The sequence below is a fragment of the Numenius arquata genome, chromosome 5 (assembly GCF_964106895.1).
Source record: "Numenius arquata chromosome 5, bNumArq3.hap1.1, whole genome shotgun sequence".
In the NCBI taxonomy this organism is placed as follows: Eukaryota; Metazoa; Chordata; class Aves; order Charadriiformes; family Scolopacidae; genus Numenius; species Numenius arquata.
The window spans coordinates 12592046-12604364 of NC_133580.1; the positions used below are offsets into that span (position 1 = coordinate 12592046).

At 46.1% G+C, this 12319-nt stretch overlaps 1 protein-coding gene across 1 annotated transcript; it reads left to right on the top strand.

The window, feature by feature from the left end:
• Positions 1 to 898: 898 nt before the first annotated feature.
• VBP1 (VHL binding protein 1) lies at positions 899 to 11106 on the top strand. The gene is made up of 6 exons (XM_074147030.1): positions 899 to 1032; positions 5315 to 5439; positions 6469 to 6535; positions 6999 to 7097; positions 8838 to 8976; positions 9896 to 11106. Exons 1-6 carry the CDS (start codon positions 940 to 942, stop codon positions 9964 to 9966), a joined length of 594 nt encoding a protein of 197 aa, XP_074003131.1. The 5' UTR covers positions 899 to 939; the 3' UTR covers positions 9967 to 11106.
• Positions 11107 to 12319: the final 1213 nt, after the last annotated feature.

Consider the following 12319-nt stretch of genomic DNA (forward strand, 5'->3'; position numbering starts at 1 on the left):
AGATGCAAAGAGTGTGTGTGTGTGATCATTCCGTAACCTTTCTCAAGCTTAAGGCTTTCTCCACTAGTGACAAGCTGCTGCTGAATGAGGAGGGTTACCCATCTGCACTTACATTTAATGAGGTGTGATGCCTCACTCAAATTACCAGTGTTGCTTCCCGTGACAAGTTCTGCTCTGCTTCAGTGTCCCCTTGGGAGGCAGTGACAGGTTCTCCTGTGCTGGGCCACTGGACTCGATTGAGGGGGCAACAGAGGGGGGGCGACACCGACTTGCTGGTGTCACACAGGGGCCTGGGTTAACCAGCACAGGGTTAACTATCTGTTTTTTCTCAGTCACGAAGCGCAGGAAGCGTAAAGGCTGTTTTCTCAGGTCTGCATCTTACCGTCTAAAAAGTCTCAAGATCAGAAATTGGCAGCGTGGAAACGTTTAACTGTGGCTGCTGCTGAGCGCCCCGCGGGCCGACGCGCCGGGGGCAGCTTTGCTTGGGCTCGCCTGAGGCTGGAGCGCGAGCGGCCTGGAGAAGAGAGAACTGAACAGAGACGCTTGAACAGCAGCTTCGTGTAGCGCCCGAACCCCCTCACCAGCCCCTGCCGCACCCCCCGGGCGGGGGCCGGGGGCGAGGCCGGCCCGCCCGCCTTCAGGCTCGTCCCGCCGCCCCGGCCCCGCCCGGCCTGCGTCACCTCACCCCCTCCCGCGAGGCCGTGACGCAATTGCGTGGTAGAAATTTAAACGTATCACGGCAAAGCCCTCTGCCCGCCCCTTGCCCCAGCCCACCAATGGGCGACGCCGTGGGGCGGCCGCCGCCCCGCCTCCGCCGCGCGTCGTCGCGTCACTCAAAGCCCGACAGCCAGTGGACGGGGTCGCCCTCGGCGCTGACGCGCTGACGTACGTCTCCGGCGTCCCGACGAAGAGCCGCGCACGCACCCTCGGTTCCCCAAGATGGCGGCGGCCACCAGCAGCGAGACGGGGTGCGGCGAGGGGCCGGCGGGCGAGAAGCGCGGCCCGCTCGGTATCCCCGAGGCGGTCTTCGTGGTGAGCGGCGCCTCCGCCGGCCGGGCCGGGGCGGGGTTCCAGGGTGGGGGTGGAGCCGCGTTCCGGCAGGCGGGCCCGTTCCCCGTGAGGCGGCAGCGGCGGCGGGCGGTGCCTGAGGGAGCGCGGGCGGCGGGGCTGCCCCTCACGGCCCCGCCGCTCCCCCCGCCCGGCCTGGGGCAGCCCCGCAGCGGAGCGCGTCTCGTTCCTCCGGCCCGGGGCCTGTGGGGCGGGGTGTGCCTTAGTCCTGGGGATTTTCACGGGGGCGAGTTGCTTTATTTGGGTTCTCTCGGCTTCACTGAGTATTAACGCGCTTTACAGCAAGCTCCCATCCCCGCCTGGAGCGTTGCCGTGTAGAATCACTTGGCCCGCCCTCACGCCGGGGTAGCGTGGTACGAGTGGGCCCTTCTGTCACCCGTCCCCGGCCGCGGTTCCTCCCGGCGGTTCCTCCCGCCCGGAGCAGGATGTTCCGCTCCTGTTCCACCTCGGGTAGCGCCGAGCCGCGCTCCGAGCGGGCTGTGGTGCTCCGAGCGCCTTTCCCACATCCTCCTCTCACGGTCTAGTTCTCCACTGTGGAGCAGAATCGCTCTTCAGAAGCAGCCGCGGTGTCCAGCTCGGTTTCCCAACTTCTCAAAACCCAACAAACGTGTGTGTCTTTCAGAAAACAGGCTGACCTTGTTTACCCGACTTTAAAGTTTTTCCAAGCGTTTGATAATTCTGTCGGCTGGTTCAAAAGAAGGATCCATTGAGTTGTACAGTGACATAATGTCAAAATTATCTGTTGTTCACTTTCTGCTATAAGCTCTCTCTTGGTGTGCGCTCTTGATTGCTACTTTATTCCGTTGGATCGATAAGTATTGATCAGACTGGCTCTACCTGCCTGCTGCGCTCTCATCTTGAAAGGTTGGATGTCCGCCCTGAATGCCTTGTTTATCATGCTGCTTGGTCACTGAGATTTTCTCGGACTTTGAAGGTGTGTATTTCTCAGATCTGTCTTGATGTCTTTACCAGAGCAGTTTGGACCCGTCAGGTATGACTGCTCTTAGACAAATCAATCGATTTGATTTGCGTTTTGGTGTTTCTAGGTGTAGTGCTTGTATTACGTATGTGCCTGGCTGGGTCACAGGTCCTCAACAAACAGGCACAGGGCGCTTGCTCTCAGTGCATCCAGATCCTACTTTTTCTTTAAGGTTATTTAACAATTACTGGGGTCCAGCAGATCTTGTTTGGAGGTAAAACCATCACTGGCAGGGGCTAACTTCCTTCCACCCCGTTGTGCGAGACTAATGTAGGCACTAGTTAAAGGAAAGGGCCATGGCTTCAGCTGCCCTACGAGACCTCAACTGCTGTGACAGAGAACTTGTGGTCTGTGCTGACCCTACTGTGGAGGTGGCCACCCTGGCAGGGAACAGGAGACAGCCAGCCTCAGCAAACACTTTGAGAGTGTCTGTCCCATCCCTCGTTTTCATGCTGTAGCTGTTGATGCAGTTCGTGTTTGGTTCTATGTTGTTCCCTTTTGATACCTGTGTCTGAAGTACCTCACGTGCTGTACCATGCGGCCTGCAAGAGTTCTGGGGGTCAGGGCGTAGTTCTGTGCTTCGGTGCTTCATAACCCCATGTCTGGATCTGAAACCCATTGAGGTTTCCTAATCCTCAGTTGTGAGATGTGCTCTAATTAAATACAGCTGTCTCTGCAGAGGAGAGCCTCAGTGGTGATCTTGGAGTACTTGGATATAGATGTTAAGATAGGCTTTTTTTATTCAAAAAAAGCATATGTTAAGAGGCTTTTAATGGCATTCTGCTCCACAAAGTGAAAATACTAGTGTCTTGAGGCTGTTTTTTGTAACAGCTTTTTTCTTCAGTAAATAGGTTTCTGTTTTAAAAACATTGTATACTCTCATGATGATAAAGACTTCCTGATCAGTTGCTTGACATTCCCCCACCACGTGCTACATAGGCGTCTTACTGGGAATCTTGTCTTCAGAGGTGTTTTCTTTAAGTGACCTGATTCAGTAAAGGCTCTTCAAACAGTTGATGGCAGATACCTTCTCTTAGGCTTTGATCCATGGATTTTTGTGCCTCTCCAGTTTTCAAGTGACATTAAGCACTAACTCAGGGTTTCACTGGAGTTTAAAAAACATCCAAGTAGAACTTTCAACTCTGTTTTCTTTTGAACTCTTGTCCAGATGTTTCCAGAGAAAATGCCTTCCTTATTCTGCCTTCCTCAGCCTGGCTGTGAGTGGGAGGACAAGGGATGCAAATGGAAACGTGTCTCTTTTGTCATCTTCTCTGTATCTGCCCATAGGTGATGATAGCTCCCTGCAGAAGCAGAGTCAGTGCGTGCAGCGCTTTATTTGGGTCATCGCTCAGAAGATAAACATAAGGGCACGTGGGAGTGTGCTTATCCTGCTGTTTCAGGGCTTCTACAGAGTATTCGTGTGGCTTGGCTTGAAGTTTGCAAAGATTGTGTTACCTTTACAGAATACAACAGTGGTGTTTTGCCAGTGAATTTTCTTCCTAAAAAGACAGAGATGAGTTTTGGCAGGTCCTTGCAGAACCTGTAAGGTAATTCTGCAGCTGAGATGCTGCGTGACACCGTGAAGCAGGGATCCTGATAGTGTTGACACCCAGCTTTGCAACAAAGCTGTTCTGTTCACGGTCAAAGAAGAGACCGTGTCTCAGCCTTGCAGTTGGGTAAGATGGGCCAAAAGCCAGCGGGACTTGGAAGCTGCAGTTGGAAATCCTGGGTGGTAAACCGCACTTTGGACTGGGGCGTTATGTAGTGAGAGGAGATCACCAGTATACAGGGTCCTGGATTCACTTCTCAGCATCTTCGTTTCAGGAGGACTTGGGTTCTGTCTTGTCTGTCTGTACAAATGGACATCAGCTGCGGCAGAGGTGGGTTCCTGGGCAGTGTGTGTGGGGTGAGTTGTTGCCCACTTGCTTTTTCTTTCTGTCTTGGGGTGATTTTCCTGAGCAGAATCACTTCCACAAGAGGGAGTCACATCGGAGAACATCCTCAGGCCTCATTTCTACAGGACTTGCCTGAATCTAATCCTCATTGTTAAAGCTTCTCTACAGGCTTTGTCAGGAGGCAGGAATGCTTCTCGTTCTGTTGTCGGTGAGGTAGCTTCAGGTGTTCCTCGGGCAGTTAGTCTGAACTGCGGTCTCCTGAGTTCTGTTGTACCACCTAGATCATGCTGCCTGCTGAGGTCTGTTGTGGAGTTCATATTTCTGCTGCAGCACTGTTTCCTTAATGATAGGGAAGGTGGGTGCCTTCTTACCAGGTTCAGTAATTTCATAGTAAGCTTCTTTAGCCAAGAGAGTTTAGGAGTCATAACGAGGGGAACCAGCTTTATGTCTGATATTACTTATATAGTGTTTTTCTGATGTGAAGCTACTGGAATGGAAACGCCCCATTACAAAGGAGAAACTGAAGAGGTCTATGGTGGGCTTCCATCAGAGTTTACAGAGCTATATAGACAAATAAGGACAGAATTACCACAGTGGACGAGTGTGATCATAGGTAAACGTTGTCAGGGTCAGCAAGGAGTGGTTGATCTCCAGCGCGACGCACAAGGCTGTGAACGTTCCCCACAGCAGATGAATTGCTTCCTGGGAGTCTGAAGGAGGCACTTGCAGAGGTCAGCATCCTTGCCTGCTCAGGCCTGTCTTCTCTGGCTGCTTTTACAGTCGATGGTAGGACTGGCTGGAATTGTTCTCCAGAGGTTTCCATGGCTTCCTGCTGACTAGAAGGAGCTTCCGAAGACAAGCTGTTTACTACCAGAAACCTTCCTGAGCAGATACCACAGTTTTCCCCCCTTTGCCTCTTTCTCTGCCACAAAGTGCTTGATCAGGCTGTGATTCTTTTCCTTCATCAGTCTTACCCTAAATAGTTCGTAATCTTATTAGCCACAGAGAAGCATTATCCCTGCTTTACAGATAGGAAACCAAAGTTTAGCTGTGGCCTGAGGATATCCATCCCCACTAGGTGTCATTTGACATCGGCCAGGACTGAAAGCACCACTAACAAGGTGCTGGCAAATCTGGGTATGAAATAATCCTTACACCTATTCTGTAGCTCCCTGACCGAAAAAGGGGAGGGGGAGGTGAAAAGGAGAAAACTAAGGAAACAAAATGATTTTGTACTTCGCTCCAGAAAAATAGAAGTTTGTTTACAAATAAAACCCCCTTTAGCCTTAGCTGCAGTAAGATGATAGCATGACTGTATCTAGGATTTCTGTAAAACTCTTCTAACACTGAGGGTTTCTTTCTCCCCTTAAAGGAAGATGTAGATTCTTTTATGAAACAGCCTGGAAATGAAACAGCAGATGTAGTTCTTAAGAAGTTGGATGAGCAGTATCAGAAGTATAAATTTTTGGAACTTAATCTTGCTCAAAAGAAAAGGAGGTAAGTCATAATTTTTGCAGAATTGGGGAATGTTTAGCACAGTTCTATTAAAAAAATAAGTTTAGGGGTTTTTTTAAATATCCCAAGAAGTAAAAAGGTGATTTTAGGAGAGCTAATATTTGCAGTACTTTCAGGAAAGCCCAGCTTTTTTTCTTTCCTCTTCCTGAGAGTTATATGCAAAAGAATTTACGGTATTGCTGGATTGATCCTTAGCCTTTAAGGTGAAAAAGTGCTGCTATAGTCTCTTAATTTTGTGTAGCCTCATGTAAATAAGAATACATTTTCATCAAATGACTACTGTACCAAGCCCATAACTTTTGGTTTCATAATCCCATCTCTCCTCAGTAGCTTCAGTCTTGATCTGAAACTTAGGCAAGAAGCGAATTTTTAAAAGCTAAAATCAAAGCTTCAAGTAATATTTTATTTAGATTAAACTTCTTTCATGGAAAAAGTACCCCTCAAAATTTCCTGCTGGATGCTGTTTGGCAGTCACTGCCGGCTGCAGAGGGGGGTCCCAGTGCCTCTGGGCAGTGGCAGGAGCTGCGAGGAGGGGGATGCCCTGAACTCTGGAGAGAGCTTTTGCTTTAACAGCACTGATTCTTGTAGCTCTAAGCTGTTTGTTAAAATAGTGGACCTCAGAAGAAATACACTTGTTTTGTTTTACATACAGTGTTTTTTATCTGCATTTCTGCTGAGGTTTCCCTCTCCTCCAGGGAGAAATACGCAAAAATATACTGTTTTAGTAAATAGGTATTTGTTACTGTTCATACGTGTTTGTTCCAGTTTGGAAGCTGTATGTGTTGCTCTGCTTCAGAAAACCAGTGAGCCTCGGTATGTGAGAGGCAGGTGAAGCTGTAGCTGAGATGCCTTTATGTGCTATATCTTTCAAACCTGCGTTTGTAAGCCTGGAAAGCTGCTAGGGCTTCACATTTTGGAGTGGAGGTTGGATTGTATACTAAAACTGCTCACTTGCTTAGGAAACTTTGTGTCTCTGTAAAATAATAAATTGTGATTGTTGTTAATTCACAGGCTAAAAAGTCAGATTCCTGAAATTAAACAGACATTAGAAATTTTAAAACACATGCAGAAGAAAAAGGTAAACTATTTTGAATATCTAATGAGTATGAGAAAAGCTAACGACCTTTCCACCCTAACAGAACACATTGCAAGAAATGTTTTGGAGAGCACACTTAATATGCCTTTATAAATAACAGAATTGTTTTTAAAGGTATGTAGTACTTTTTGAAAGCTAGTTGAAAACAAGTTAATGTTTGTAAAGCAAACTTCACTTTTAATAGTGTATAGAGTGCAGCTAAGCTTTGACTTCATCTCTATTCTGTATAGAGATTTCTATATTGTTTTTAAATGTATCTTTTTAAAATGCTTTATTCTTGGAGCTCTAACTTTAATGTTGAACTAAGATTACATAGAGTTCCACCAAAGTTAATACTGTATCAATGGCAAAAAGCAGAACAGTGTGCTCTTTACTGTAAGTTTTATGTCTTTGACGCAAGTTTCCAGTGAAAATAGCAATTTTAAGTTTTATCATTTGTCTTAAGGATTCCACAAATCCAATGGAAACCAGATTTTTATTGGCAGATAATCTCTACTGCAAAGCTTCAGTTCCTCCTACAGATAAAGTGTGTTTGTGGTTGGGGGTAAGTAAAATGGAACTTTCTCTGAAACTGTTTAAATAACTTTAAAAGGCTTGTAAAAGCCACTGTTCGCTGCTGTCTCATCTCTACTTCCAGTGGTTATGGGTACAGTTCTGTTCATGTGAGTGTAGTGGAGCTGTGCCCTCTCAGCAGGGTAATCCTAACAAGACAATTTCAATGCATTAGTGAAGGTTTCATGTTCGATTTTATTTGGTGCCTGAACAGTAAAACTTCAGAGAGTTGTCATTTTTCTGGATTGTTCTTTCCAAAAAGCATATTCATGAATGTTTTCCTTATCAATTCTATCACTTTGCAGTTCAGAGTACCCCCCAGCATTGGCTGGAATGGGAACATGCCAGCAAAATAACTTAATTTGGCAAGTAGCTTCCCATCTTCTCTACGTTATTTGTGTTTAGCATCCTGCTTTCCCTTTTCATGCAAATTTTTAGGGAGAGATGGGATTTCTGTTACTTGCAGGTACCTGCCAGCATTTAGAGTGGAATTTGTGCCGAAGACTGGTGGGATTAGAGATCAAAACACAGAATTTCAACTACTTAATCAATATAAGGTTGGGTTATTTTGTATCCAGAGGCTTCCTTATATGTGGAGATAACCTGCTAATGTTTACTTTGGGACTTCTAAATCCCAGATGTTCCCAAATCCCTGTGTTGGCTGCCAAACACCACCACTTGGTTAGGAACAGAAACATTGCTGCCACGTGCAGCATCTGGATGGACTGGGCAGTTGCTCCCAACCTCTCCCGCTTCTTTTCTATCGTAAAAAGAGGAGATCGGTCTGATGCGTGTCACTTTTAGGAGACTGTCTTCAGACTTCACAAACATTGATTTGCAGGGAGCATCCCAGGTTTATTTTGTAACAGAACATCAGAGAACATCATCCTATTGGTGGGTCATACAGAAAAGTGATAATAAAATGCCACAAGCAATTTATTATGTTTAGGTGTTCTTGGCCTTCTGCCTTGATCCTCCTTGTTGCCTACAGGCTGCATGGTGGCCTGTGTGTATTGCTGTTATTGGGGAAACTGTCTTCCAGTTACTTTACAAGAAGAATGGCTTATCTCGCTCTTGCAGCTCTGTGTAGCCATCCCTGGGATCACACCTAGGTAGTAGCATGTGGCTCTCCTCAGTTCTTGAATGGGACAAAGCTTCATTGGTGCATCTTCACTTGATACTGCTCTTTTATCTCTTCGTGTGGTAGCTTCTTACTGAAATAAAGATTTGTAGATTAAAAACCACCACGGTGTAGGGTAGGACTTCTTATATATTTGTATCTTTAAATGCCTGTCATAGTTCTTGTTAATGACCAAAGCCATTAGGCTGTTTGTCAGTGTTCACACAGAGATCCTCAGCTTAATCTTGAATGTATCAAAAATTGTTTCTAGGGTTGTGTGGCACTTGAAAGGTGCTGCTGAGAAACGCAGTCTCTCGCTTTTCAAATATGGTGGAGATACTGACACCTGAAAGGCTGAATGCAGTCCACAGGGAGAGAAGTCCCTTGTTGCTTAGCTATAGGAAGAGGACTTTATTAAAGTCACTAGAGGGATTTATTAGTTACTGAAGTGGTGGAAGCCCTGAGTGGATTCTGGCATTGCTTGGCCTGAACCTTGTTGTCTTGGCCTGTCAGGACAGCCTTTTGTTAATGTGATAAGTTATAAACAAGCTTGCTATGGCTTATTCCTTACAATGCAAAAGTAAAAGCTTTTCTCAATCTTTCTTTTTTTAGGCCAATGTGATGCTTGAATATGATATTGATGAAGCTCAGGCTCTGTTAGAGAAGAATTTGTCAACAGCCACAAGAAACCTTGATCTTCTAGAGGAAGACCTGGATTTTCTTAGAGATCAGTTCACCACTACAGAAGTCAGTATCCTTTATTTTTCATGTGCAGGGGAAGAGGTGTATGCGCAAGCTAACAGACAGGTAAGAATCAATTTCCTGACATGTTTTTATCTGAGACTGGCTGCCCTTAGAATTCTGTAGCCTTTTCGAGCAGCAAAAAGGGGGGCTGTGTTTCCAGCGCCCAGCTGAGGGCTGCTGTGCCGGATGTAGCAAAGTTGGTGTTGGTGAGTGGGTCCTTGTGAAACCAACAGCGGTGGTGCCAAGCCCCGACTGGGAGGGAGGTGGGAGCGTGGATGGGTGCTGCAGGTTGACGGCCAGGTGGCCAGTTCATAGCAAAGTGACCCTTCCTCTGTAGAGCGTATGAATGTTGTTCTTCCAGCTAATCACACCCGATTCAGCTGCCGTCACAACGTTCTCCAAGCAGCACAAGCCCTGCTGCAGCACTGCTTGCTGCTGGCTTAGGATTGCTTAACTTTTTCTTTTTTTTTTAATACTTTCTACTTAAAACTATTTTAACGATGAGGGTAGCCATCAACTGAAGGCATTAGATTTAGTAAATGAAGGCACAACGACTTGTTTTTTCAAGTTGATACTTAAGCTGTCTTAGTGCTGCAGGAAGTTATGGGTGCCTGAAATGGGCAAATGCAGCTGATACAGGCAGGCTGGCGGAAATCAGAGAAGTGCAGCCATAAGTAAAACTAAACGTGTGTTTCTCTGTAATATCTTTTTGGAGGTTTTTAAGTAAATGGTATAAATGCTGCAGTTATTAACAGTTACTAGCATTCCTGTGTTTTAAGATTTTGCACTGTCAGCTCTGTCATCAAATGGTTTCTATATTGACTGTTACAAGTAAGTAAAGTGTGGCCAACTGTATAACCTGCTTTTCTCCTTTTCTTCTTTCTTTTCTGAATGCAAGAGCTATTTCCTTAATTCCGCACCCTCAGATATGGCTAGAGTTTATAATTGGGATGTAAAGAGAAGAAACAAGCAAGACCCTTCCAAAAACAAAGCATAGTTTTGCCAATTTTAAATGTGGTTTCAATTTCCAAATATTTTTTATTTAAACACCCCCAAGTTCATTCTTAAGGGACTGAGTTACTTTAAGCATTTCAGTAAATGGTAAAACATATGAAACCTAATGGTGAGCACCATTTTATTTATTTGTAAGCTCAAAAATTTGGTTCGTGCATGCTTCATGAAATGAATTGTTTGAAAAGGCACCACACAGTCCAACAAAGGACATAGTATTTTGATCAGACCAGTCTGTCATAAATGAATTTCTACCTGAAGGCTTGTCTGAAAAGTTGAGGGGCACGTATGAAATGGGGTCTGACATTTTAGCGGGTTATGGTGATGCAGGGGTTTACTTTTTCATCTCTGTGTACAGCTGATGAAGTTACAACTTGCACGGGAAGACGTGCAGCCGTAAGGTTCTAGGAGACAGAAAAAATGCAGTGAAGTCTTGGATTTTGTTTCAGTCAGTTAATTGGCAGCATCAACCTGCCAGCATTCCTGGATATCCACTTCAGATAAACTTGTCTTTAATAGTTACTGGTTAGTTAACTGCCTGTGACCGAACTCTCAGCACTTTACATACAACAGTTTGTGACTTGTCTTCAGAGAAGAGTGGTAACGGAGCCAACAGCACAAGCGATGTCAGGACTGCAGGTGATCTCACCCCGTTCTTTTTCATACATGTGCACACGCTGCTTGTTTTTGCAAATGCGTTGAACGAGGACACCAAAATGCTGATAGCCTGTTAACAAGAAACCCCCTATTTACGCTCCCTTAGACAAGATGTCCAGTTCAAATGTCTTAACACTCTCAGCCTCCCACGTGGTGAAACCTGTATGAGATAAGGATGTTTTACTGAAGCACGACTTCTGGTGTTAACAGTCGGAATATTTTTTTTTTTTGGTTCTTACGAAGCCTTGCGAGATTGTTGCCTTTTACCTCTGCAGTTTCTTTCTAAAATGAAATGCTCAGTGGTGATGTCAGTGGCTAATATTCACATTCTGTGACTGAGAATACAGGTTTCGCTGCAAAATAAATGCAAATGTTAACTGTTTGACCTTCATGTAAGAAACAATATACCTGTAAATTTTTTGTACTTTTATTTCATGATATTAAAATAGTAAAACTAAACAGTTGTGGCAAACACCTGCTTTTATGCATTTTTCTTTGTGTGAGAAGGCCAGGAATCTGATGTGTGGTCTTTTATAATGTTTCCCTCCCTTAATTAAGGCAGGGGGGTGAAAAAATTCAGTTGAAGCAGCAGATGTGAAAATACCAGAATACGGGCATGAGTGAAAGGCGGGTGTGAGTCAGCGCATCTGAATTTGTGAATACAAGCAACTGACGGGACAGCACGGGGGCTCTGAAAGAGTAAGAGCTGCAGGGGTGGGCATAAAACGGGTAAATCCTTACAAGTAAGTACCTGGGCTTGGCTCATCTGTAGGGTTCCTGCAGGGCGGTACTCTGTGACAGTGGCTTTGGCTGTAGCAGAGGAAGAGTTAGATCACATGTACTATTTGACTGACAGGTACCTGCCTGCTGCTGCGCTGGGCTGTGCGTGGGGCTGCTCAGGCTGCCACGCTCCCTCTCCTTTGAAGAGCTCCAGCGATGCCAGGAAAGGCAGCTGCGAACACCTCCTCATTTCTCTTGCGGTTTTCTCTTTGATTTGGATTAATGAGATCCCAACAGGCTCAAGCTTGCTCCCCCCTCCCACTGGCTGGTCCGAAGGCAGCGACTGCCTGCCTTTGTTGTGCACAATGAACTGACCAGTTAAGCATTTCTGCACGAGCCAAACAAGTGCTGTGTGCGACTGGCCATGACCTAATGCTGGATGGGGGGGGGGCGGGTGGCGACAGCATTCGAGCCAGAATTGCTTGGTAGGTTGAAAAGGCACCTGGCTTTGGGGGATGGGAGATGGTTTTTGTTTGATACAAAGCAAATGAAAAAAACAAAACTCACAGACAAGAACTGAAGCTACCCTGTAACTGACCCTTGTCCAATATTGCTCTGTCCTTTGCTGTTAAGTCTTTGTTACGTTGAGTAAGACCAGGTCGGTTTGCCGAAGCTGCTTCAGCTGCTGTGACTAGTCCTGCCTGCTGCTGAGCAAGGCCTCCTGGAGGGGCTACGGCTGGCTTTGGTCGGGGCTTTTTGGTTTGTTTTAGAATGGCCAGTGTTTGTATAGTTGCACTGTCTTTTCTCAGCGAGGTGGCTGGTTCTGGAGGTGGAAGCAGTGGGCCTTCAGACAGAAATGTACAGCGGGTGCTGCTGGAAAGGGTGGCCAGTTATTGCTGAGGCAGTCCCTGGTAGGCTCTGCTATGGCGAGGGTATAGAAGTTACAGGTAGTAGAGAGCTTA

Excerpts from the sequence above, each read along its gene's own strand:
- VBP1 (XM_074147030.1), top strand. The coding sequence starts at position 940 with ATGGCGGCGGCCACCAGCAGCGAGACGGGGTGCGGCGAGGGGCCGGCG. Across the intron at positions 1,033-5,314 it reads TCCCCGAGGCGGTCTTCGTG|GAAGATGTAGATTCTTTTAT; the intron begins GTGAGCGGCGCC and ends CTCCCCTTAAAG. Across the intron at positions 7,098-8,837 it reads AAGTGTGTTTGTGGTTGGGG|GCCAATGTGATGCTTGAATA; the intron begins GTAAGTAAAATG and ends TTCTTTTTTTAG.